This window comes from Symsagittifera roscoffensis, chromosome 2 (genome assembly GCF_963678635.1).
Source record: "Symsagittifera roscoffensis chromosome 2, txSymRosc1.1, whole genome shotgun sequence".
Classification (NCBI taxonomy): Eukaryota; Metazoa; Xenacoelomorpha; order Acoela; family Convolutidae; genus Symsagittifera; species Symsagittifera roscoffensis.
Genome location: NC_087063.1, coordinates 85,006,298 through 85,032,619, shown reverse-complemented (window position 1 = coordinate 85,032,619; position 26,322 = coordinate 85,006,298). Strand labels below are relative to the sequence as shown.

General features: G+C 43.3%; 4 protein-coding genes across 5 annotated transcripts in view; 3 read left to right on the top strand and 1 right to left on the bottom strand.

The window, feature by feature from the left end:
• The window catches only part of LOC134840733 (large ribosomal subunit protein P2-like), a 167,304-nt gene extending 148,884 nt beyond the window's left edge, over positions 1-18,420 (top strand). The window contains exons 2-3 of one of the 2 annotated variants that reach the window (XM_063856746.1): positions 12,448-12,604; positions 18,170-18,420. In XM_063856746.1, coding sequence (XP_063712816.1) covers positions 12,452-12,604; positions 18,170-18,355 — 339 coding nt within the window. In that variant the 5' untranslated portion in view covers positions 12,448-12,451 and the 3' untranslated portion in view covers positions 18,356-18,420. Of the gene's footprint in view, positions 1-12,417; positions 12,605-18,169 lie in introns of those variants that run through there. The other variant, XM_063856745.1, reaches the window with a different exon arrangement.
• The window catches only part of LOC134840032 (nucleoplasmin-like protein ANO39), a 254,422-nt gene continuing 241,237 nt past the window's right edge, over positions 13,138-26,322 (top strand). The window contains exon 1 of the mRNA XM_063855659.1: positions 13,138-13,154. The gene's annotated coding sequence lies outside the window, so the exon portion shown is untranslated. The remainder of the gene's footprint in view (positions 13,155-26,322) is intronic.
• LOC134840729 (uncharacterized) overlaps positions 13,138-26,322 on the top strand; it is a 28,606-nt gene continuing 15,421 nt past the window's right edge. The window contains exons 1-5 of the mRNA XM_063856740.1: positions 13,138-13,155; positions 18,724-19,050; positions 19,560-19,762; positions 20,173-20,541; positions 24,925-25,177. Coding sequence (XP_063712810.1) covers positions 18,731-19,050; positions 19,560-19,762; positions 20,173-20,541; positions 24,925-25,177 — 1,145 coding nt within the window. The 5' untranslated portion in view covers positions 13,138-13,155; positions 18,724-18,730. The remainder of the gene's footprint in view (positions 13,156-18,723; positions 19,051-19,559; positions 19,763-20,172; positions 20,542-24,924; positions 25,178-26,322) is intronic.
• Positions 22,263-24,780, bottom strand: LOC134839595 (annexin A8-like). The gene is made up of 5 exons (XM_063855200.1): positions 24,351-24,780; positions 23,914-24,048; positions 23,377-23,489; positions 22,974-23,022; positions 22,263-22,818 (listed from the first exon to the last, which is right to left on the bottom strand). Exons 1-5 carry the CDS (start codon positions 24,693-24,695, stop codon positions 22,327-22,329), a joined length of 1,134 nt encoding a protein of 377 aa, XP_063711270.1. The 5' UTR covers positions 24,696-24,780; the 3' UTR covers positions 22,263-22,326.

The following is a 26,322-nucleotide window of genomic DNA, read 5'->3' as shown; positions in this document are numbered from 1 at the left end:
AGGAAGAAGAACCAGAGCCTACCATAGGAAGGAATTTCAAAACGAAATTCGAAATACCCAATGAATACTCAGAGAACATCATGATAACGGATAGCGACTTCATCCTGTCAAACAGGACCAGCGCAATCTGCATCACGGCGGACATGAGTTTCAAATCAAGATTGGAGGCTGACTTCAAAAGAGAGTACCAGAACGTAGAGTTTCTGTTCAGACAGAGGCCAGGACTGGGAGGCATAGCAGCGCTTCCACCGTCAGTGGCACAAGTCCCGGGCAAATACCTCTGCTTCTTAGTAACGAGAGTCAACGACAGAAACACAATTGATCCCGAACACGTGATATTGGCACTGACAAGACTACGTGACTTCATGATTGAAAGAGGAATAGTGGAGGTCTCGATGCCGGTGTACGACCCAAACAGGGGCAAACTGAGCTCGAGGGAATTGTATGCTATCCTACATGTGGTCTTTGCAGAAACCGAGATAATGGTGCATCTTCACAAGAAGTACTACTTGAGCATCGCCTGAGTCGGGTACATGGAGGTATCGAGTCGGGTGTGAGGGAGGAGTCTTGAGTTAGATACTGGGGTGCGGCGCAGGTAAAGGGATCTTAAGATGTGATTGGCATGACAATTGAATTTTAAAAGAAAGAATTGATGCTGCTAAAACATAAAATGAATCTGCATGTTCTTAAAGGAAAATCCAATCGAATTGCTTTAAGTGATATGAGAATGATAAGATTTTAACCATATGGGTAGAAGGGGGGTCTCTAGGTTAGGAACGTGACATGCTAAGTTTTAATAAGCTTTCTGTTTTCAGATCGAGTTTGAAAAACAAAGTTGAAAATCCAACTACACTCAAGCGAGAAACAAAAAGAGAGAATCTTGATTGAACACGCGATAATCCGAATCTACAGCAAGTAGTTGCAAGAGAACATTTCTAGAGAATTCTTGAATTGGGTAATACTTGAGTTGGTAAGGTAATACTTGAGTTGGTAAGGTAATTCTTGAGTTGGTAAGGTAATTCTTGAGCTGGTTAACATCTACCTATATACATCCCGAAGTTGCAAAAATGGCAGACCGATTCTGGAACTCCGTGCCCGCGGCTCTGAAGAAGCCCACTCTTGACGAGCTGTACAGACGCTTGAGGGACCTGGACTACACCCAGATAGACGAGAGAATGGCGGTGATGCTGAATGCGATCCTCCAGTTGGAGGACCAGGGTGAGTGCAGGGAGTCTGCGACGGAGGCTGTCTTGATGGTCGGCTACACCACCGAGGGCATATCAAATCGAGAACAGACCAGATGGTTATCTTGGAATGCGGATGGAGGAGTAAGGGGCTTTGACTTGGCAAGAAATCCTGGCCTGAGTAACAACACCGAACACGGCGCAGGAGAGTTTCCGCTACCGACGAGACCAACAGCAAGATCCACAGGCCAGAGCTCGAGTAAGGTGCCGTCGATGTCGCGAGCGCAACAGACGACAGAGGCATATCCGGATCTGGGGGTCCTAAAGAAAGAGCTTGAGAAGGCGCTGAAGGAAAAGAATAAAGCGAACCTCGATCGGGATCAGGCGAAGCTGGATAGGGAGAAGCTTCAGCTGGAGAGGGACCAGGCAGTCGACGAGCGAGATCAGACGTTGAAATTACTTGAGATGCTGAGGGCTGAACATCAGCAGGAGCTAAGGGTGCGGGAGAACGTCGCGAATCGTGATCAACTAAAGTCGGAGTTGGAAAGGATAGAACAGCGACAACGCGAGCTTGACGCACAAAAGGGAGCCAGGTCTAACGAACGAGTGGTGACAAGCTCGAGGCCGGAGTCGCGCATGGAGGTGGATGAAGCTCCCAGGGCTAGAGGACGGTTCAACCTTGACCGCGAGGCCAGGGAACACATGAGTGAAGGCTTGGAGGTCTGGATACCGAATGACGTGACGCCTTCCTTGCGCAACCTAGAGACCCAACCTGTACGCCCTCTGATGGATGTGGTATTACCCGGATATACCCCAACCTCGACCTCGAGTGGCAGCCAGGTGAGTGGCGCCTCATCGCGCCTGAAGGAGCTGGGCGAGAAATTGCAGCAGCAGAGTCGTGAAAGATCGACAAGGCCAGAGCTTCCCCCAACTTGGAGGGAACAGCCGGTCAGAAACGTCGTGATCGCGAGCTATAAGAAGAATACAGAAGGGAACTACCACAGGCACAATCGGCTGGACTGGAGTGCGGAACAGGGAACCAGGAGGGACTGCTTCCATGACGCAGCCTGGGTGGAGTATCTAGCGCCACCTCGTGTGCCAGAGGGTGCGGTTCACCTAATTATAGGGGATAGCCTGGTGCGGGTGTTGACCCAGATACGGTCCCATTGGCAAACAGGAGTCTTGAGTTTCGCTGGAGCTGCCACGCCACAGATGTTGGCAACCCTGGACATGCTAGGGATGACCAAAGTTTACACAGTGACCCTGATGGTTGGGACCAACGACGTGTCAAGGGGAGAAGCGAGGAAAGTAGCGAGGCTGTGCGACAAGATGAGCTGCCTTCTTGAGGAACTGAGGATCCAGATGGACCCCATCCTGCTGACGGTATGCACGGTCCCCTACAACATGATGTTTGATCAGCACGCCCTAGAGATGAACCAGAAGGTGCGGAGCCTGAACAAGATGATCCGAGACATACACCGGAAGAGTGTGCTTCCTCTCAGGCTGTTGGACATAGCAGAACGTATGGAGAAAAAGGGATTCCCTGAAGACACCTCAAAAGATGGAATCCATTTCGATAGGCCAAGGGGAGCGGAGTGGCTGAACGACGTCTTCCAGGAACACATTAACACGCTAGAGGCGGACCTGCTGGAGACAGCCCAATTCACTTTAGGACCACCTCCCAACCCACCATTCCTTGCCTCGAGGGCCTTGGCTGGTCGCTTGGGAGCGAGAATTGATACTAGAGACAGTTCAAGGAGCAATCAGACCCGATTGCAGAGTGCCACGCCAATGGAGTCGGAGGAGGTAGAGTCATCAACACCTCCGGGCTCGGCGATGTCCTCTGTGGTGGTGGCAGATGGCAGGAGAGAAAAGAAGTCTATGGAGACTGCCCGCTTGAGATATCCTGAGAAGGTGAAGGAACTGGATCTAGAGAGTTTGGAATGCAGACGAGAGTTGGCGGAAACCCTGGGGATCGAACGAGTGTCGCACGAGGATTTGAATAGACATCATTGCATAGACTGGTTGAAAGCTCACGAAGCGCACTTCTCGAGAGTGAAGTTAATGGAGACCACAGACCTGACTGGAATTCCCACAAAAACGATCATGGGACCCATTAACTACAGGCCTCTCAAACTGTTGGGGGGTCCTGGACTTATAACAGAACCTCCCAAGCACCGAACTGGCATCGCTAGGATCAGGTTGGCAACACCGGCGCAGTTGAAGGTGGTAGACAAGCTACTCAATCCGGGGGGAATGGAATTGCCTGATGCCGCTTACGAAGGTCGGAAGTTGGCAGAAGATCCCAGGTACGGGAAGCCCTGTGGTGGCACCCAACTGGCCAAAACTCTGGCAGTTTATGATAGAGCAGATCCAGCTGCTGCAAGAGTAGTCATTGTGGCGGGATCGGACTTCGAAGGAACGTCTCCCAAGTTGTTCTGGCCGGAGACTCTGGTATACTCCTTGCCAGGAGCCGAATTGAACCAGATGTTGACTCTAGTGGTGGCGATAAAGTCGGAGATGCCCTGTGAACCTGAGCTGCTAATGTTTGCAGGAATGAATGATCACCTGCACGCGATGGGACTTCTTGAGCAACTGAAGGGCAAGGAGATTCCGACATCAAAGAAGATATGGGAGGCTATTCAGGCGTTATTTGCGGCGATGAATGAGGTACAAGAGAACGTAGCCTCGAGATTTGGGTCCAAGACGAAGGTGGTGTTTACCACATCCCCGGGATACGCAAATATGCCACCCGCCCTACAATTCGTGTACGCGGTCTTGATCCTGATAGCAGAAGGGAGTGAATGGCGGATTCTGATGGCAGCCCCCAATCGAGAGCTGGAGCCATTGAACTTGAGGCTTTACAAATCAGAATTGCCGGCCGCATGGGCTGACATATCTCATGCACTGAGGGGCTTTTACGGACTGGCCGACGTCCTGATTGTATTGGATGAGGTACTCTTGCTAGAGATATCGAACTTTGCTAGACAACTCAAGTTCAGCCCAGTCATCGGGGACGACCACCCGGCGATAAACCAGTTGACGGCCAGCCTGTGGTTCCGGTTTATGGAGGTGAAAGTCGCAAATTCCACCAGCAAGTCTAGAGGTCCCAGCAACGAGAGGAGAAATGTGGTCGAGACGGAGAAACAGTTAGAATTGATGAAATATCGCTTGACTCAGGAGAATGGCTGGTGGCCATTCCTGACACCAAGGCTGGAGAACGTCACGAATAAAACGAGGGAAGAAGCACCACTCCTCGTGAAACAAATCTGGAGTTTCCTAGAGAAGCAACTGGAGCTGGCCGAGGTAAGAGACATGACGGTGGCTAGATTTGTCTCGGCCGCCAATGAAGTGACAATCGCAGGGTTCTGGAGAGAGCACGCCAAAGGCGAATTGAAGACTCGGAGGGATTACGAGTTTCTCAAGTTCTTGAGTCCTTGCTGGGAGAAGGAATTCTTGGCAGGAGTATTCGGTACCACGGCGACTATCTTTGGAGCCTTCGTGCAGGAGATACTGGGCATGCCCATCAGCCTGCTCTTGGCCCTGTATTTGGTCTACCCCAGGTACTTGTTCAACATGGGCCCAGCATACATGTTTAGTCGAGGAGTGGAGACACTTCGAGTTGATGGGTATCTGGCGCTAGTACTCTTGACCCATGGGGAATTGGTGTCGTTTCATCGGTTAATGGAATATGGAGAACCTCTGTCTATGGGGAGAGTCCACACGAGTATTGAAACCAGCTCCTACAAGTGTGCCGCAGGGTTGAAGACACTGCTGGTGCAATACCTCATGATGCAGAATCGATACATGACGGGTGAAGATGAGAACCCAACCTCGAGAGAAGAATGGGAGAAGGCGAACAGAGGGATGCCTCTGTTGACGGACCTGTGCCTGGCAATGAGGTCGGACCCAATGGGGATAATCCGGGGTCTAGAGGAGGTGGTGACCTGCATCTATGGTCCAGCAGTGACGTACGCGTTTCCAGATCCCCTGGTGATAACGTATCGTCACTCGGTGACGCACTTGAGTCTCATCAGCGTACTGGATGGTACATCGCTGAATTGGTGTCAGCAGGAGGTGCTCAGGGCGCGAATGAGCAACACGGTACTCTTTGGAAAGGTGAAAGATGCCGAGCTGATAGTGTGCAACTTCAGGGGTCAAATGCAATGTAGAATGGGAGGCAAGCGAGAGGGTCCCATTGAAATGTATCCCAAATTCTGGAACTTGAACCCATTGACGGCGGACGGACGAGAAATCTTGAGAATTCCTGCCTGGAAGGAGTGCTTCGCACTGGTGAAGAGGGAGCTGGAGACCATAATGGAGAAAGAAATCCTCCCGGCCACCATGCCTGAGTTCCCAATAGTCAGGAGGATGACCTTAGGAATGAATAGTCCCTTGGTAGTTCCCTCCATAATGGCGAGGATGACGGCGGAGGAAATGCAGAAGGATTTCACTGATGGCTGGGACCCCCTGTTCATTGGCTACACGGCGGCGGTCTACTTCCATACCAGCGAGATGAAGGTAAACTCGTGGACGACGCAAGCGAAAAAGAGTAGAGGTTCGCAGCCCCCAGGGTATGAGGTGAGGAAGGTCTTGAGAACTCTTGAGAAGGAGGGACTTGAGAACATGTTGCCCATATGGGATGATGGCAGGATGATCGTGATGGAGGGGCACGTCGCACTGGTGGACGACATGAAATTTGCCACGAGAAAATATAAGGCGCCCTATGGCTTGGAACAGGTGGAAATAAGACAGGAAGGAACAGAACTAGATGCAGCAGGTCAACTGCACGTAGCACTGACGGAATACAAAAAGCTGGATCCTGCGACACCATCACCACTGTCCGTGGACACACCTGGAGACAAGAGGAGCGGACCCGTCGAGGACCGATTTAAGAAAATTCTCGAGAGAAGGAGACATGAGTCAGAAGAAGAGAGTATGGATGAAACTCTCAGTGAAGCTGGTGAAGACATGGAAGTGGGGAATACGCCTGAACCAGGGCCATCAGGGGAGGAGCTCACCACTCAAGAGCTGTTGAAAGATTTGAGCGAGGAGAATTGGGCAGATACTGCCACACCACCCCTGATTCCGTCTCCGCGGAAGAACCTAGAGTTGCCATTGGCAGGTGAGACCTTCAATATGGGGATGTTACTCTTGAGCTCGGAGGAAAGGGAGAAGAACACGTTCGAAGGGAACAGGGACATATTCTTGGGATCTCTCGAGGATGACGCTTGGCAGGAGTTCCTGGAGGAATTCAATCGAGAAGTGGGCAGCGAGACGACGCTGGACAAGTTCAAGAAGGAACTGTGGGACGCAGTAGTGAGATTCGGGGAACCGCTCCTGATAGGAACGGGCCTGGATGAGAAAGCAAGAAAAGAGCTGCTGAACAAGCTAGTGGAGCTGAGGAACGCACGATCGAAGACTAGAAAAGAGAAATGTGAGGACAGCTCTACTCTGAAACAAAAAACTGTGGATAAAATGGTTGATGATATAAAAAGGGATAAGGTTGGGACTAGTAATATGATTAAAAGTACTAATATCCTTAAGGCTCGAGCAGGGGGGAGGCAAGAGTTGGAAGGAGTGGATGGAGAGGTCGAATCAATGATGATAGCCACAACACCCTCGAGCAGAGATGTGAAGACTCGCAAGAGGAAGAGAGAAGTGGAAGGATGGGGTAGTCCTTCAGTGGATGCTGTTTCGGAAGGAAACTTGAGAGAGACGGCGCCCATCGTTTTGGCCCGATGCAAGACGGCGGCATACAAGAATAGCTCGGAGCTCAGGAAACCACTTGAAGTAGAAACGGAAATAGAGGTGTCCACCAGTTCGACGTCAGAAGAAGACTTCAAGCCTCAGAAGGTAAACGTGAAGAGAGGTTCAACGAACGGACAGGTAGGGGAAGTGGAGATCGGCAAAGAATGGATCTCGAAGGCACATCAGGACATGGGCAAACAAGTGACGAGTGATCCATTGGAGAGGAACAAGACGAGGAACACTTCCCGGACGTGGTGGGTGGCCCTCGAAACATTGAAGGAAATGGAGGACTGCTTGAAGAAGTTGGACAGTGGAATAGCTCGCAGGCGACGCAATTGGGCCACCCAGCAAAAAGCCGAGGTTAATAAGATAGAGATGGCAAGTCATCTGAAGAGGTCCTGGCAGAGTTTGTTGAAGGATCATTTTGAAGAGGCGATGAGAACATCCTCATCAGCACCGCCACTAATGGCGAATCCCTTCGTTAGAACTGCGGGACAATTAGTGTTCACCTGGAGTCTGGTGGGAATAGAGTTGGAGACATTGACCTCGTATGACAGGCTGAAGTTGGGAAGCAAGAAGCTAGAGGTGTATCAGGCACTGATGCAACACGTGGCCAGGGACAATTCAGGCTTGAGCCTGGCTAGGAGAAAAGATGCCACATGTTTCTTGAGATGGACAATGTCAATGATGTCTGATAGCACCATCCTGGCATGCCACCAGAGAGCAAGTGGAAGTAAAACCATGGAGAGAAGAGTCTCAACGATCATCTTGAACGTATATCAGAGTACAGGAATAGAGAAAGAAGATGGTTCCAGACTATCCTTAGAGAACCATCGAAAGCTGGACGAGGTACGGAGGTTCTCTAATAAGAAGTTCGAGGAAGAACATGATGTTCACCGTAACCTGGCCTCGTCAGAACAGTACTCGAGACTCAGTGAGAAGGGGGAATACCAATATGTGTCTGGAGTGATGGGAATAGCCTACAATCCCTTCTTAGACTCGGAAGCTGGAGGAGCCCACAGAAACCATGAGGTAGCGGAGCTACTGAAGTTTTGGACAGAAAGAATAATGGAGATAGACGCGGTGGAGAAAGAGGGGCCGAGCCTGGGCCTGATTCTTGAGAAAACACCAGAGGTGATAAGCATACCGCGCTCAAACAAGAGAGTTGAAGTGAACATGGGCGGTGGAGATGGCTTGTTAACCACGAACTTGGGAGTGATATGGAAGCTACTAAGACCCTCCTGGTGTCCACATCCCCATGCGAGTCTAATCGAGGAAACCACCGAGCGAGTGAGGTTAGCACCAACGGAAGATGAAGATCTGGCGAAGTTGAGTGTGCTACATAAGCTAATCACACCCCAGATGCAAGAGCCAAGCGAAAGGACGAGCGACCCCGGGTCAGCAAAGAAATTGGAGCCGGGTAGCTGTCTGGATTCGACGTGTGGGAACGGAGAGCACATCTGCGATGGACGGTCATGCGTCAGAGTACTGTCGTTTCAAAAAGAAGACCTGGTCACTTGGTTCGAAGACATCACAGAAAGGGAGAAAAGTGAAGTGCAAATAATAGCGGAATGTTACGCGAGAACCACGGTGAATATAGCGACAGCTCTCGGATTCTTCTCGAGAATGTGTGGTCTGCAGGCACTGGAGAGACTGGAGTCTGAACATCATTTAGTGACGGCGTTGAGCGTAGAATCATGGCCCGGGGTGTTGCAGGTGACTCAAAAACACATCCGGAGCTGGAAAGTTGGTCTTGAGGCGGAAATGGGATTTCCCCTGAGCGAAGCTTATGGCTTGCCATTGAACGCGAAATCGCTGATAGGGTCAATGATGGCCAACTTGTGCGGAAGTCACTACCCGCTACACATGGCGATGATGGAAGTGTCCAGCCAGAGAATACTGGTGGACAAGGCCTTCTCAGTGCCCAAGTGTGTGAGGTTGGCTCGGATGTCGCATCACTCGCACAAGTTGTTGAGAAAAATCAAAGGGACAGTACCAAAAGAATTGAGAGATGACTTAAGCGAAATCTGGGGAGAAGATCTTCTGAAGTTGGAAAGAGAAAACACGAGCGATCACGAGAGACAAAACGTGATCGGGAAACCTGTGGGAAGTACTCCGAACCTGGAAGACAACGACACGATGCACGAGAAAATGATGGAGCTTGAGCCTCTCTTGGAAGCCTCAGGGGAGCGTAATCTCAGGAGCATTGAGATCTCTCATGGGGAATGCCCATGCCACTGTTTGGCACAAACGGTGTGGTATCCAGATCACAAGAACCTTTGCCTGGTGTGGGATGTGGAAGAGATTCGGTCGATCGGACTACCGGATCACCGGCAGAAGGTGACGCTCTTAGTAGTGAGTACGATGTTAGCTCTGAGATGGATAGAAGAGAATATAACGAAGTATCGGGAGGCGACGACGCCAACGGCTGAGTCAATATACGCGATAGACTACAGCAGGAGACTCGAGTTGTTTGAGACTGCGTGCAAAGTATTCGCCATACCGACGGAAGTCAGGCACGTATGGAGTCGCTTGAGGTACTTTCCATGGTTTCGGGCGACACTGACGTCTTGGTTGTACAGGGCAACGAAAGATCACATGAGAAAACATCAAAAGGAGTATCGACAGTTCCAGGCCGAGATTGGGCCGGAAGCTTTCAAGAGACCCCTGCTAACCCATCGTAATGCGATCACGACGGGATGGAAGAGAGTGGGTAAGATGTCTAGAGACAATACCAAGGCGAGGGAGTCGATACTAGAGGAAGACCTGGCGAAGAACGTGAGCTTGAGCCTGCACAACTCCTTTTGCTTGAACCGAGAAGCTAGGGTGAAGGCACTACCCAACCAAGCAAAGAGATTGCAGGAGCAGAGAGAATGGATGCGATCCTATGAACAGCTGAAGGCTTGGGAGGAGATTGTGATTAGTTCCGATGATGAAGAGGAACTGTTGAGACAGTTTGCCGCATCTAGCACTTCAGGATGCAGTACCTCCAAGGCGAAGAGTACGAGATGAATGGGCAAATCGGATGGATCTTGAGTCTTGAGAGGGAAAGGGGGCTTGAGTGTGAATCCGAGTGAAACTTGGATTCACGAAAAAGAAATTTTAACAAAGCAAATATTGTTACTAATATACTATATTTATTATATAAATCAAAATGCTGCATGACAATTTCCTGATTGAATAGGACAAAAGAGATTTTTAAATGATTGGCTTGAAAAGCGAAAATTCAAAGGTGCAGGTAAATGCAGATTTTGATTGCTGTTTAGCAATAGTGTGAAAATTTTACATGGCTGTGAATTTTGGGGTGTAGATAAGCTTAAGTCTGCTGCAAACTTCTGTAAATGACCACTGGCACTGTATCTTGAGCAACACTCGGTTTTCTGGGACTCACTGGCAGAAAACAGCACGCGATGAGGACATCGATCTCGAGTCCGGGGAGTATGTGCCAGTCGGTCATATTTGGAAGTTTGACCTTGAGAAGAGCAGAAAACACTTGATTTTGGAGTGAAATTTAATTTTTCAAAATTTCGAATGGAACATGTCATGCACGATTTTCTCGCGATAACTGAAAATCAGAAAAAGAAAGGAGAACAATTTTAGAACAAGAGCAGGAAAGTTGTCAGATAAAAACGAGTGGGAAATTGCTATTCGCAATTTCCATCATAGTGAACAAGAGTAGAGCTGTCCTATCTGAAATAGAAGACAGAGTATTCCCGAGAGAGTAATTATTCGAACTGAACCAGAGTGAACCTTCGACGGAAAGGTGGACAGCTTGAGTGTCCCAATGGTCCACATAAAACTTCGTTCTTGAGTTCAAACTTACCCTTACCATTCAAACTGATAAACATTGAACTTATCTAGTTACTTTAGTTAATTCTAGAGTTGCTCACCCATTTAATTACTTCCTGTGCTTGAGCGCATCAACATGTGAGTCCTTAATTTAAATTTCTAGAGTGTGTTTTATGATTGTTATGTTGAGGTAAGGCGAGTTTTAGGTTGATCCATCTGAAATGGATCAAAGTTCCACTGTCTAATAAAAAGTAACTTAACGGATTGTTCCAACCCGGTTTTTAACGGCGTTCATGTATTTTGGGTATCTAGAGACCTAAGTATGGGGACGTTTCTAATTCTAGAGTGGGGGGATATTTTAGTAGTAGCCTTTAAGCTGTAACGGGTCGTAGTCTCATGTCACAAGCGAACCGAACTGGCTCCGACCGTTCTTGAGGTAGAAAAACACAAGAGATAGTGTCCCTGACCCTTGAGCCAGTGGTTATAGGGCCTATTTTTCTTAAGCCTCATGTGTGACTGCAGTAGACGAATGTTACAGTCGTTTTGTAGCTGGAATAATGAGCACCCCTGTACCGAGAAGCTGACTAAACAAGTGGGGCTTCCCTTCTGCAATAAACGATCGCCAATATCTGCTGCTTCTTCGTCTTCAAATAGTTTGTCAGCTCCTCGACACCGGCTGGGCGATAGTTGTTTATTCTGTGGCTGCTAATGGTGTTGTTCACCACGTCGTGCCACACAACCACTTTTTTCTCCTTCAGTGGACTGTCTTCCAGTAGTCGTCGGAGGTTCTTTCCTTGGTTCAGCAAGTTGTTATTAAGGGATAGGCCAGGAATTGCTGTAACAAGGCTCTCGTATTGCTTTTTCCCCCTGTGTTAAGGGTGTTGATGCTGTGGAACAGGGAGCTAGCTGCTACAATATGAAACATTTCGGTAACTCAAATAAAAATCGGCCATTTTTTTCGTATCGATAAAAAAACACTATAAAAATTCTCTATACTTTGATGAAAATCATTAAAAATTTTTATACTGGCCCTTTAATGGGAAAACAATTTGAATTTCAAGCTCTTCGCTTTTTGGTTTATCACGAATTTACAAGTAAAATTGAAGAAATTTTTGCTAAAAAGTAAATTTCAAACGTTTTCGCAACTATGTGCATCGTCAGGATTTTTACAATAAACTACTCTAAATGACGATAAAACATCAATTTACAAATGTTATTTATCCGACAATTTTAAGCCGACAATTTTAAGCTCTTGGTTGAAGGTCACCGGTGGAAGCGCGTCGCCGCTTTGCGGCGATAACTGGCTCTAATTTTCGTATAGAGTCCAACCTTCTGTTGGCAAGCTCGCAACACGTTGGCGCGGTTGCGGCGGTCACTATTCTGCTGTTTAGTTTTTTTCTGTTTGAACAGTAGAAAATTAATGTAATAATTCGTTGGCTCACAATTCGACCAATCGGAAATCGAGTTGAATAATTTTGGTACAAATGGGACCGATATTTTTGATTTTGGTACAAATTAACGTTGTTACAAATGGGACATCACCCTAAGCGGTAACGATCTAAAAGTTCTATGCCGAAATGAACATGTATTGGCGCCGACCGCGCCTGTGAGATCAGAGTGAGCGAATGTTTTGTTGTCTGGTAAGAACTCGCGTCTGTCCATGTATTTGAGTTTGCTTTGAAAACAATATGCTCTGACTTGTTTTTCTTCTCTTTACAGTTTCGGAAATGAAATATCTTGCAGCTTGTATGCTTGTCCAATTGGGCGGAAAGAATCTCAACAAACAAAATGTTACCGCTGTTTTGGAAGCAATTGGGGCTGAAGTTGATGATAAACTTCTCGGAACTGTTCTAGGAAAGCTAGAAGGAAAAAGTATTGAGGTAAACATAATTAGAAATATAGTTTAAAATAAAATAATTCTAAATAGAAATCATTTTTAAAAACTGCCCCTGTAAAGAAGTATGCGCTCTTATTGGATAAAAACTGAATTACCAAATCATAGTCATCAAAGGTACGATTACAATGCAAACAGCAGGTCGCGGATGTGTGAGCTAGTTTTTTTTACGTTGAATTACGTTTTGTCTGAGGGGTGTGCCTCGTCGATCCGTTTAGTACAGCAAAATAAGGCGATTTAGGTGCAAGTTTACTTATGTCCAGTGAGAAAACTAGTTTAGATGATTGCTCCAGCCTATTTCTTCAAAATAAAAGCAAGCGCGGGATTCGAAGCTAGACTATGGGGCTGGTAACCAAATTCGTACCCGCTGGTAACTTATTAAATAGACAAGATAAACTTATTAAATAGACAAAATGTTTTCATTATCGCTCTACCACCCAGACTCGGAAGACCAGCCCGAACGGAACGTGTAAACGATATTCTTCGCAAAAAGAAAGAACTCTGGCGATATCGCGGTATATAAACTTATTAAATAGAAAAGTTGTAGCTAGGAACAAGAACACCTTATTCGAAACGAAAAAAGTCCCGTCCGTTCCTAGCCGTGGATGGGTGAAAACCAATGAGATTTCACATATTCAAGAAATCGTCGTCGCAACACTTGTTGATCGGAGACTCACAATTGAAAAATCTAACTTTCCCAAATTTCAATATCCTCAGCCTTCCTGGTGCAGGTATCGCTGATGTTCTAAACTTCTTGCCCGCAGGAACGAATACGATATTATAGCTCTATTCATTGGTGCGAACGATCTGTTTACGAAAGACAAAAAAGACTCAATGAGAACACCCGAAGACGTTGCTGAAGAATTATCCCAACTTGGCCTACGGTTGACAGAACGTTGCAATAAAGTTTTCATTATCGCTCTACCACCCAGACTCGGAAGACCAGCCCGAACGGAACGTGTAAACGATATTCTTCGCAAAAAGGAAGAACTCTGGCGATATCGCGGTATATCGAAAGGAATAACCACCAAAACTGTTCTATCTTCCGACGAAGTGCATTTAACAACAGCATCGCTTGCGAGTCTCCAAACGATTTTGAAAAAGAAGATCATCTACAAGAAGTTCTGTGTAAAAACTGATAGCGAGGGCTACTCGAATATATACCACTGCGGCAACAACACTTGTCGGTGTCATCATTTTCACAGAGACTGAATTTTCTATTGATACCCTTTAGGTATCGCCAGATTTGATGTCTTTGTGAATTCACATCTATAAATAAAACCGTTTTCTCCCGCTAGTCATCAAGTACCCTTAAGGTCCCAAACAACTGTTTTCATAACCCTAACACTGATACTTCAGTCCTCAACCGGCGCCCTTTAGGTACCACCCTGAGGACTCGAGTACACTACCTAAACCTTCATCCCCAAACACAGTTTCCACAGAGATAAGAGGACGTAAACATAAATAAAACTGAGAATGTCAAAGGACAAAAAAAAATCTTGCAAAACATGCAAGAAACCCATAAACGAAAATGACCCAATATACAATTGCATCACCTGTAATTGCTCTATGCACCTTGAAGTTGTCTGCACTGGCCTCTCGACCGTTGCACTCAATGGAATACTGGAACTTGGTAACAACGCACTACTGATATGCAATACCTGTATGTCCAACGGAAAAAGAGATCAAGTAATCAGAAGCACAGCATCACATGACAAAAGTGAAAACATCAAAAAAATTGAAGAAGAAATTTCAAAACTAAGTAAAGTAGTAGCCGAAGTCTCGACAAAAATGGAAAATATTAAAGATCCCATCCAAAGCCTGCCAATAGCAGAACAGGGTAAAACCTGGTCACAAGTAGCGGCGCAAAACATAATCAAACCCCTGAGCAAAGGATTGAGAATAAGAGGGGTCCCCGAGATCAAGGAAAGAGATGGAAGAAAAAGACTTGACCATGACTATGATGAGGTAAATAAAATCATGAAATTCTTAAACCTCGAATGCAATATCACTGATCTCAAGCGTGTGGGAAAGTTCAGCGAAGAACGAGCAAACCACAGAACTATACTGGTACGAGTAACCTGTCCAAGAGAAATAGACTTGATACTATCATCAACACCGGCCCTCAAAAGTTATGACAAAAATGTCTTCATAAGTAAGGAACTCTCAGTCGAAGAAATGAAATTGGAAAACGCCATCCTGAGAGAACGTAGAAATCTCATCAGCAGTGGTAAAAACCCCAAAAATCTTCGAATCAGAAACCTAGAACTGCATGAAAAAGTAGACGACACCTGGACAAAAGTTACAATTAAACCGGAGGAAAACAGCACAACTCAGACTAGAAATGACAACTGACTAGAATCGCTGAATGTTATGTCATTCAATACACGAAGTATACTGGATATAAATAGACGTATGAAACTTAGCAATATAATACTATCGAATGATTATGACATCATTTGCTTAAGCGAAACTTGGTTAACTGAAAATATCCCTGACAACGCGCTTTTTCTGCCTGCACACATAATAACTAGATGTGATAGACCTACCAACTCAACAAAATCGAAACACGGGGGCGTGCTTATTGCTGTTAAGCAATCCCTAGCTTTCACAAAACTTGAAATACACACTACGGACTGCGTTGGACTCCTCCTTAACACTCCGACACCTCTCATCCTATGCTGTATCTACAGTGCCCCGAACGAAAGCAAATATAAGCTATCCACAGATGACTTCAACAAACTATTGAATATGCTAACTGACTACTCAAATGAATTTCAATGCCCAAATATTTTATTGGTTGGTGACATCAACTTCGCTAATAAGCATTGGCAAACCTTGCAATCAACCCAAAAACACGAACAATTAGTACTGCAGACTTTTACTGATATGAACTTTCAACAGTTTATCGAACCCCTTCATGACCAATTAGATATTGTCCTTTGCAACAACCCCGACATTATTTTAAACACCACGATAGACAACCATATGAAAAAACACTTCTCACACCAAGAAAGAGAATTATCAGACCACAACCCTTTTTCTAATCACGATATCATCTCTTACACACAATGACAAAAAAGCCACTCCCATACAACACGGATCCGACTTTCTGGACTTTGGTGTCTTCTCATTAAACAACGTCGATTGGATTACTTTAAACAAATACATTTTGGAACACCCATTTCAACCGTACTGCTACTCTAACATTGACCACTTAATCAACTCATGGTACCTCTGGCTATATATAGCACTAGAAAAACACATGAAAAAACAGACCAAACACCGTATGTACCTAGCACCTTGGATCACACCTGAAACCTCCAATATTATCAAAAGACTCAACACAGCATCAAAAAAAGTAGTCTTTAAAAATACTCATACTAATAACCGCAATCTTGAAAGACTTAAAAACCTTGTAGATCATTTATCCGAATTAGATCAGAAAAATTTCGAAGAATCAACTTTCAAGGGCAGAAATTTCTCAAAGCTCCAAAAATACTTTAAAAGCATACGAAAAAAACTCAAGTACTCCAAAAACAATGTACTGGAATGAAAAAACCGAATCAACAGAGCACGGTAAAGCTAATCTTCTAAACAATTACTTCGTAAGCGTTTTTAACATTAAACAGAATGAAAACATTTTACCAATAGCTGAATTACCTGGCTCAATCAAATGCTTCAATTTCTCTGAAAATGAGATATACGACATCCTTAAAACATTAAACCTCCAAAAAGCAAGAGGACCAGATAGACTCGGTAACACAGTCCTAACCAATTTAGCAGATAGCATAACTTCATCTCTAAAACTGATTTATAACACCATCACCAACAAAGCAACATTTCCAACGATCTGGAAACTTAGCCAAATTATCCCAACTTTTCAAAATGGAAACAAGCAATCGGTCACAAACTACAGGCCCATCAGCCTGCTAACTGCAGTATCCAAAGTCTTAGAGAAACTGATCTTCCTTAAAATCTTACCAAAGATCTTCTCGCAAATCCATGACAGCCAATTTGGCTTCTGTCCTAAACGATCGACAACTCTGCAAATGCTCCAATTCCTCGACAAAATCTATGATGACTTTGATAACCCTAATATCAAGTCTCTACAGGCAATATACTTAGACTTCGAAAAGGCTTTCGACAAAGTTCCTCACGACTTGTGCATATATAAACTCAATAAATTTGGCATATCAGGAAACGCACTTAAACTAGTAGCAAACTACTTAACCAACAGAAAACAGCAAGTACGAATAGGTGCGGCAGTATCCAGCCATCTTGAAGTTAGTAGCGGCGTACCTCAAGGCTCACTGTTAGGGCCAGTATTCTTCATTACATTCATCAACGATTTACCGTCATCACTCACCAACTCGTGCTATGGTTACGCAGACGATTATAAAATTGTTGCAACGAACCCTTCCCTGCTCCAACATGACCTAATCACGATCAACTTATGGTGCAAAGATAATTCCATGAGTCTTAATTTGAACAAATGTCGCAATATAATATTCAAAGACCCCCAACTTGACCTAAACATGTATCTCGGTGACCATATACTTGAAAAAACCTGTTCAGAAAAAGACCTTGGTATACAAATAACCAACAACCTAAACTGGTCAGCACACGCAAAAAAAAGAGCCCAAAAAGCAATAGGCTGCTTATTTTTAATTAAAAGAAATATTTCAAAATCAGCGAGCTTAAAAATGAAACTGAACTCCTACTGTGGATATGTAACCCCAATTGTGTCATATGGCTCACCCATATGGAAAGCAAATAAGTGTGAATTAAAAATTATTGAAGATGTCCAAAAAAAGCTACACGTTGGATACTGTCATGTAACAACATCAACTATAAAGACAGACTGATTAGATTAAACCTGCTTCCACTGTCTCTCTACCACGAAATGCACGACATTCTCTTGCTTCATAAAATAATAAACGACCAATACAACTTCCATTGGAGACAATTTGTTCAGTTCAAAGAATCTACAGCCCCAACAAGAAGATCAACGAAAAATAACTTAGCGCATAAAAATTATCATTACGAAAAATCGAAAAGCAATTTCTGGCACAGAACACCTATACTAGCAAACAAAATTTTACAGACTCAGGAAGAAGAAGACCTGTTTGCGATGAAATACGAAAGACTCAAATCAAGCCTCAAAAACGTTTTCTGGATATATTTCATCAGTAAATATGAGGAAAGTGTCCCATGCACATGGAGAATAAACTGCTGCAATAGCTGTGTAAACTCAAAGAAACTATAAAACTCAGTTTAAAACTCCCAACGCGGGGCATTTTAGCCCCATGGCTTTATGTCTAAATCCTTGTTTATTATTATTATTATTATTAAGCTATAACTAAGCCAGCTGGGTCATCAAGATAGGGAAATTAAGATGCTTGCTGTGCGAATGAACCCAAATACTGTATCTATGTTTTTTATTAAGGATCACAGCAATTTTGAGGGACCAAAAAAAGTAAACTAGCACCGCGATTTAAATTTTTGTGTTCCTTAAGTGCCTTTTTTGCAGTGATAGTTTCCATTATAGGAATTGATCAGCGCTGGATCTTCCAAACTGGCTTCAGTCCCATCCGGAGGTGGGGCAGTTGCTGCCAGTTCTGGTGGCGCAGCTGCTTCTGGTGACGCAGGCGCAGCCGTCGAAAAGAAGGAGGAAAAGAAAGAAGAATCTGAGGAAGAATCAGACGATGACATGGGATTCGGACTATTTGATTAATCCAAATCTCACTCTTCCTGTACGCTTGCATTTCCTTGAATCTGAATAAAGCGTTGGAGATACAACATTTTCTTTTTGAGGCTTTGTTTGCTAATTAAAAGGCTAGATTCGTCAAACTCACAGTACAATTAAAACCTAAGACTTTCAAAGCAAAATGGCAATACTTGACGACAAGTCGGTTATATTGCAAATTTTGGCACATATTTTTGGAACATTCGATTTTTTGGAAATTTTTTGAAATTTCGTTTTATGAGTAGCTTTGAGGCATAAATTCTTATAGATTTGAAAGCGTCAGAAATTAGATATGGAAAGATTTTTTGAGACTGGTTCCTTAAAATTTTCAAAATTCAGTTGTGAATTATTTCAGATTGTTTGATGCAAATAGTTAGTGATGTGCGCTGTGCGCCCAGGCGTCACAATTTGGGCATTCACTTCGAGGGCATTCTATACCAGCGACGAATGCGAAGCATCTCAGAACTCATCTTCCGCAATGTCTCCTGTCTGCAGACTAGAGGAAATCACTCGAAACACATCAACGTCTGCTTCAAGTCTTTATCTGGCAGTTTGTTGCATTATAGTAGGAAATTAGACAAGCGAAAAGATTTCATCTACAGAAACTTCAAGTTATCAGACACAGAATATGACAATTTGTTGTCTACCAAGTCGTTTCTTCTTGAGTTGTGCGATGGAAACAGGTGAAATGATACAATAGATGGTGCATGTCCAGGGTCGCAAAACTACGCTATACTTACAATTGATTTCGGTTTCATTTCTGTTGGTGTTTTATTGTTTTCTGATTTTTATTGCTGTTTTAAGATAACCAATAACAATAAGAGCTGGAAAAATAGTACACTTTTCATGATGTCGCAAAAATTATTTTGTCTGAATATTTTGTTCACCATAAAAGAACTGGATCTACTTAACAATCTCCACCGTTTCAAGAAAGGAGGGGGGGGGGGGGGAGATTGTTAAGTAGATCAAAATGGTCGATTTTTTGACCAAACAGAATGCAGCAAAATTCGAATTCTCAATACAAGCTCTTGTGCTAATTTACTGTATTTATTTATAGGGGTGGAGATTCTTAAGTAGGCACCATAGTGGGGGGGATTGTTAAGTAGATCCAAAGAACTCATTGTTGTTTTGGGCGAAGTCGAGAGCAAACATAGAAATGTAGCAATTTGTATCATTTCACGAAACATGAAAGTGAGGTGGGGCTGCACTGGTGGAAAATAGACATTGACAAGCTGCTGTTCATTGGCTCCTCCATACAGAGTGGAGGAAGCATGGAGATGATGGACTTGCAGCCGACTGAGTTCGTGGGCTCCTCCATCTACTATCTGTCCCAGCTGCAGTTCAAACCCAACAGTCTAGTGTTGGTCTTCAATGACTCATACTATTGCAGTCCAGGTATGTTATCTGTTGCATCATCTCTCGGCTCCCATTGTGTCATGGAGATTTCTGAACATTCCAATTGTTACTGCTAAATGTTCGTGTGTTAATGTTAAATGTTGTGTTTTTCCACGAGTGAACGTCATGTCGTCTCGTCATGAAATGTTTGAAGTTTTCGATGAACTCTGTGCTGTTGAAAAGCAGTCCAATAAGTTCTTTTAATGACAGTTGTCTTTAGAAAAATGTGTTTTTTTACATTTGTTTGAATTTAACAAAAAATGAGCCACAAAGAGGATTTAGAGCTTGCTAAAAATTGATGTTAATTAAAACTCAAAAAATCAATACTGTTTTGTTGAATTATGTCTTGATATCTAGAAGTTCGACTTAACCCAATCTCAAAAGCTGTGAAAATGAAATGGTTTCTTTAGACTCTATCCAAAATATTGGTGCTTTCAACAGTTCTACCATCTATCCGAAAATCGAACCTCCGCTGCTGAAGCACTTGAGTGAGGTGAACTTCACCCAAGACAAATTCAAAGTGCTAGACGACCACAGATTGCGACTGATTCACACTAACGCATTAGTAGTGCAGCAGAAGCGAAAGGAGAGGAATAGTTTATTAGCGCAAGTGAACAGTTTAATTGGGCAGTTTGAGAGCATGCAGAAGAAGTTGGAACGGATCGAGTATTTGTCTGGCAGGACGAATACCATGATGGCTGAGAAGACCAGACTCATTTGTGAGAATCAGAACTTCAAGTTCTCTCAGGAGGAGAAAAGACGAGAGCTCTCACATATCGGTTGGTGGTGCTTTTCTCCTATTCAACACTATCACATGTTCTGCAAAAATCACGTTGTTTAAGTGTCAATGAACACCTATTTTGACCAACACTTATTTAGTTCTTGTACTTTTTCAGGAAGTTTTGCTGTTTACACTAGCGATCTTGCGAAGAGTAAGGTAGTAGTAGTAGTACAAAACTTCTTTTTTTCTAACCTAACTCGCAAATAAAAGCGTTCACTTATTTTGTGGCTCTTTTGCTATAATCACTATCTGTAGCATTAGAAATTTCATAGCATCTGTTCGCTGCTTTATGTGTGGCTATTGTTTGTCATTTATTAAGCGTCCGTGGCTGGGTGGTTAGTGCGTGAGACTCATAATCTTTAGGTCGCAGATCGAATCCGAGACGTAGCCCGATTTCTACTAATTCGAGGCTTATTTCTACCTTTTATTGAACTTTATAGAGCTGAGTTTGGCCGTGTTCTCGCTAGTGTTTGCGAAGCGCAGCTTCGCCTCTGGGTTTAATCTTGATTTATTCGTTTTCTGGAAGACGAGAAATTACTCCGGTTACAAAAGTGTAAATGGTCCAAAAAATTTGAAAATTGTGAAGGACTTTCTTTCAAAGGTGGATTTTGGTATTTAGGTCTCCCATTAAGAAAAATACTTCTTGACCCATTTTATCTAAGAAAGAGTAATGAACGTAGAAAAGACTCTTATATAGGTCTTGGTGAGTTTTTTGTTTATTCAGGAAAAAAGTCTTAAAATGCTCTAATAATTACAGATGTGCATTCATACATATTGATGCATATATGAATGCACTTTTTGAGTTCAATTGAAATTCATCTGCTGAAAGTAACGTAAATAGCAATCTCCAAATATGAACGTGGAAATTGCGCGAGAAAACGTGAACAATTTCTAGTTTCGAAAGTGGAATTTAGTTTTTAGATTCCAGCGGAATGAAAACTTACCTGTTGATCCAGTTTTCTCTAGATGGGTTCATGTTATTAAAGAAGCGCCAATCATAAATCGTTCTAGAAACTGAAAGAGCTTAAAAGGCATCTTTTTTCTTTGAAATTCGAAAATTGGGATTTTTCCACAAAGTCGGTGTTTTTTATGTTTACTTGCGTTCATTACTCTTTTCCAATCTTCGATGGGCTAAGTTTGGTTGTTTTATCATAAACGTGTCAATCAGAAAAGATTCTTGATTTTCAAAGGGTCTTAACGGTATTCAATCATATCTGTAAATGAGTTCTAGCATCAGTTTAAGTGTGTCTCTAGACAAATCTCTTTTCAAGTCTGAAGCCAAATGATCTGTAGCATTGGAAGTTTCATAGCAGCTGTTCTCTGCTTTTTTTGTGGCTAGTGTTTGTAATTTATTGAGCGTCCGTGGCTGAGTGATTAGTGCTTGACACTCATAATCTCTTAGTCGCAGATCAAATCCGAGACGTAGTCGAATTTTTATTAATTCGATGCTTATTTCTACCTTTCTTTTTGAACTTAATAGAGCTGCTTTTTGTGTTCTCGCTAGTGTTTGCGATGCGCTGTTTTGCCTCTGTGTTTAATTTCGATTTGTCTTCAAGACACATTCATTTACTGGAAGAGGACAAGTTACGCTCTCCGATCACAAAAATGTACAATTTAAAAAATTTGAAGAACTTGGTTTCAAAGGTGGATTTTAGTATTTAGTTCTTCCATGCGGAAAAATTGCATTGACCTAGTTTTCTCTAATTGGTTGTTGTATGATAAAAGCGTGAATTAGGAAATATTCGTGAAGTTCAAAGAGCATTAACGTGGTTCACTTATGTCTTCAAATGAGTTTGAGCATCAGTTTAAGTGTGTCTCCAGACAAATCTCCTTTCAAGTCTGAAGCCAAACTGTGTCCGTATAGTTCGAGGTAGCTTTCCTCTACTGCTTTCATATCTCGCTCGACCCTTGAAGTCACCAGTCCGATCAGCTCAGAGTCTTTAGTTCCCACCCCGGCCATGGTTGTGTGTAAGCGCTGAGCGAAATAAGAATGTCGTCCTCCAACTGAGCTTGTGTAAATAGCTCGGATTACGCGAACCAGGTTTGAAATATGATCTTTTGAAGCTTGGTTGCTTCGCCTCACAATTTGTTGTGCCCATGTAGTGTTGACATGGTTGGAGTAGCGAGTGGCCATGTGGAGAATGGTGTCCCGGTAGACTCCTTGGCCCTTGAGTTCCTTGGCCAGGTCTTTTTCGAGGGATGCGTTGTAGAACCTCTGGTAGGCCTCGCGAACATGCAGCATCTCATTGACTGTACTCGTTGCCACAACATCCACCTAATACCATCCCCCTATTGCCTATTTGCACCCACATGCTAGAGTTCAACTTAACTTAGTTTCAGTGAATTCAATTCGATGACTGCAGTTATTATCTGCGGGTTGTTTGAAAACCAACGTTTTTTGAGAGAAATAATCAAAAAATGAATTCTTACTAGGACATCATGTTTTGTTCCACTCGGAGCTATTGCGTCTCGAACAAGCCTGAAAAGCAAAGATTTTCTATGTCAAAAGCTTTTTGCTGCATTAGTAATAGATGAAGGGCTTCAAACGCCAGCTCTCTTGAAATTGTTTATGATAACTTGATCTCTCTGGATTTGGAAATGTTCCACTCCGTGCTAAGTGGCACCGAAGTAGGGCCATGCTAGTCCCCCTCCGACTATTATTATCCAATGAAGTGTCAGCCTTTAATGTGACATTAGAGAACGCAATCAGGAGAATAGACCCCCTTTGCTTGATTTGAGAGAAGCCGTGCAGCTCCATTAACAAATGGTTCTTACACCACTCGAGTTACTTGGAAAGTGTGAAGAGTAAATATAAGAAGTGTTTTTGACGAACCAGGCGTCGTGTTCTGCTGGGAAGTACATGAGAGCGATGAGCAAGTGTTTGAATGAGCCAGAAGTGTCTCCTCTCAAGTCGCTCTTCAAGTAGGAGTTGAACAGTTCTTTGTACTTCAAGCCACAGCACAGCTCTTTCCTCTTATAGTTCAAAAGCAAAGAACGAGAAAACATGCGTGCAAGTATGATCAGTGTTAGGAAGTTAATTGGCATCATTCAATTGGCATGAATGGCACTAAACAAAAGATGGGGTTTGAGTTGGCGTTGATTATCTATAGCTAATTGCATACGACAGACGTAATGGATAAAGCTCGTTCAAATCCCTAGCTCATTTAAACCGATCCCCTACGTGCTTTCTTTGAGGTATTGAAAGCGCGTGAAAAATGCAGATTGTGCCATAGGCACCATCTACGCCTAAAGAGTGGTGGGCTCAACCCGATTGATTGATGTTGGAGGGAGTTAGATGTATAGTTTTGTGACCATAGTGTGAAGGGGGAGGGGTCTATAAAAGGAAAGAGAGAGAGAGAGAGAGAGAGGCCTTGATGCTTGTTCGTATGCGCTGCTTGCCAGTGATGCTGGATAAGACATTGATGATGCTGTTCTCATCCGTACCCCACCCATCTATCGCTCTGTGCAGTTTCCTCGCCAGCATGTACGGGTCAATGTTATTCGCCTGACCAACATTCAGGCTTGACCAACTTGTCTTTAATTACTCGTACGTCATAAATGAACTGCTTTTGATTTGTAAGTGCAATACTAACTTAGCATAGTTATTTATTGGTTTTCATCCATTAAACAAGTTAAGTCTTGTATAGGTTTCCTCCAAAGGTTTCCACGACAAAGTGAGATTTCTTTAAATCCGATTTTTTTTTATAACACCATGAATTTAGCGAAAAATGTCCTCCAAATTGGAAGTGTTAGTTTGGTGGTGAATTGACTGTTTGTGTTTTTGCTGAAGTTGGTTGGTCAGCCTGCCTTAACTATGGTTGGGGCCACTCGCGAGGTTTCAATCCGGGCCAGAAGGTGTTGCAGGTTGAACATGACGAATGGAATGATAGCGAGTGTGGTTTGGAAGCACTCGTTCTGAGTGGGAAAAGGGGGCTGCTGGGCACAACATGATTTGAGGTATCCAATCTCGGTGGGAAGTGTGCGGAACGTGTTCTCTGTTTGAGGGAGTGAGTTGAGGCAGAAGTCGGATAGGACCTTAGAAGACGACACTGCAGAGATATATTCAGTAGAAAGAAGAAGAAGAAGAAGAATAGCTAACATAGCTTTGAGTTTCAGCATTCTTGTGTTGAGTGTGTTGATGCAATGCAGCATGGAGATTTGAAGTGGTTATTTGAGATGGAATTAAGAAATGAGATAATTTAGACAGCCTAGTGACAAGTGTGCCGCAAGTCACGAGTGTGAGGCAGTAAGAGTTCGCCAGTTATTGACTTATGAACTTGCAGGCAGTTTGTAAGAACTCATGAAAAACATCTGACCTTTTAAGGTGTTATTGGGCTGCTAATTTAGAAGTAAGAATGATTTAATTGCTAGTTTGTTTTAGAGCTCAACAGAGAGAGTATGCGTGTGGAAAACAAGATCTGTTCACAAACAGTGTCGGAAGTGAAGAGCAAGCTCAGCAGAGTGCAGCACAAGTTCAACTTAGTGAGGAAAAAGAAACAGCTGGTACGAGGCTACATCCTCAACGAACTGCAATCCATTTTTAGCATCTCAGAGAAGTTGCACTCGCCCCTCGATTCAAAAATTGGCAGATTCGGAACCATCCTCAACAAACTAACTGCCTCATCCAGTCAAAGGTCAGCAGTTTCTTGTAATTAGATAGACTCCTTCAATTTCAGGCAAGTTTTTAAAATACAGTTGACTTTGAGTTTGAAAGTTGGATTTTTTTTGGAGTCAATGAACGTAGGATTACTCTTGGAATGTCTTGGCGATTTTTTTTAGAAAAAAGTCTTAGCATTTGTTCACGCTCAAATTCATTTTTTCGCGGTTTGACTTTTTTCAAGTTCACTTCTTTTCCTTTGTTAAAACGTGATCGACTTCTAATTTCGAAAAAAGAATTTAATTTTCAGATTTAACAGCGAAAAAAAATTATCTTGATGCTTTTTTCTCAAATTGGTGCAATGTAATCGAAAAAGTGCCAAAAATAAATTGTTCTAGAAATCCACAGGGCTTTGAAGGCATCTATTTTGTCTGTGAAATTCGAGATTTTTTAAATAAAGAATTCAGTTTTTTTTGTTTGCTTGAGTTTATTGACTCTTTTCCAACTTTCTGTTGGCTATGTTTTAATTGTGCCAATTTAGCACGGTGGTAAGGCGTAGACATTGAAATCTTTTATTGGATTCCGTGCTATGACATTGATAGCGTGTGTGGACCACCTCTTCCAAAGTTCGGCTAACAATAGTGGTACCAGATGTGAAAATTGCGAAAAACGGCCTTGAATTTAAAAGATATACCAACGAATTTTTTGCCGTTTCTAATGACATTTAAATTTAACAAGGCATTTAACCAGTGGCGTGCGTAAAAATTTTTTAGGGGGCGGTTTTTCGAATGAAAATTTGAAAATTTTGTTGACTTTTTAGGTCGACCATTTTGATTTTCCCGGCTCTACGAAATTACTGGAAGAACCTTATTTTATGAAAAACTTCCTGAGCCGCAAGAAAAAAAAACCGGCTAAAAAGGACGATTAAAGTACTTTTTACCCTTGCGATAAGCAAGGGTTTTGCCATCGGGTACTAGACTTTTTTCCGGTAAACAACTTCGAACGTAGTTCAAACTCTTAAATAGGTCGCGATGATTGTTTTTTTTTCCTTATTTTTTTCCAGGAAAAATCTTAAAATTTGTTCAGGCTCAAATTCAATTTTTGCGCTTTTACCTTTGTACGAATAAGTTCAGATCCTTTCCTTTATTAAAGGGAAGGCAAACCCACTATCGAACAGCAAAA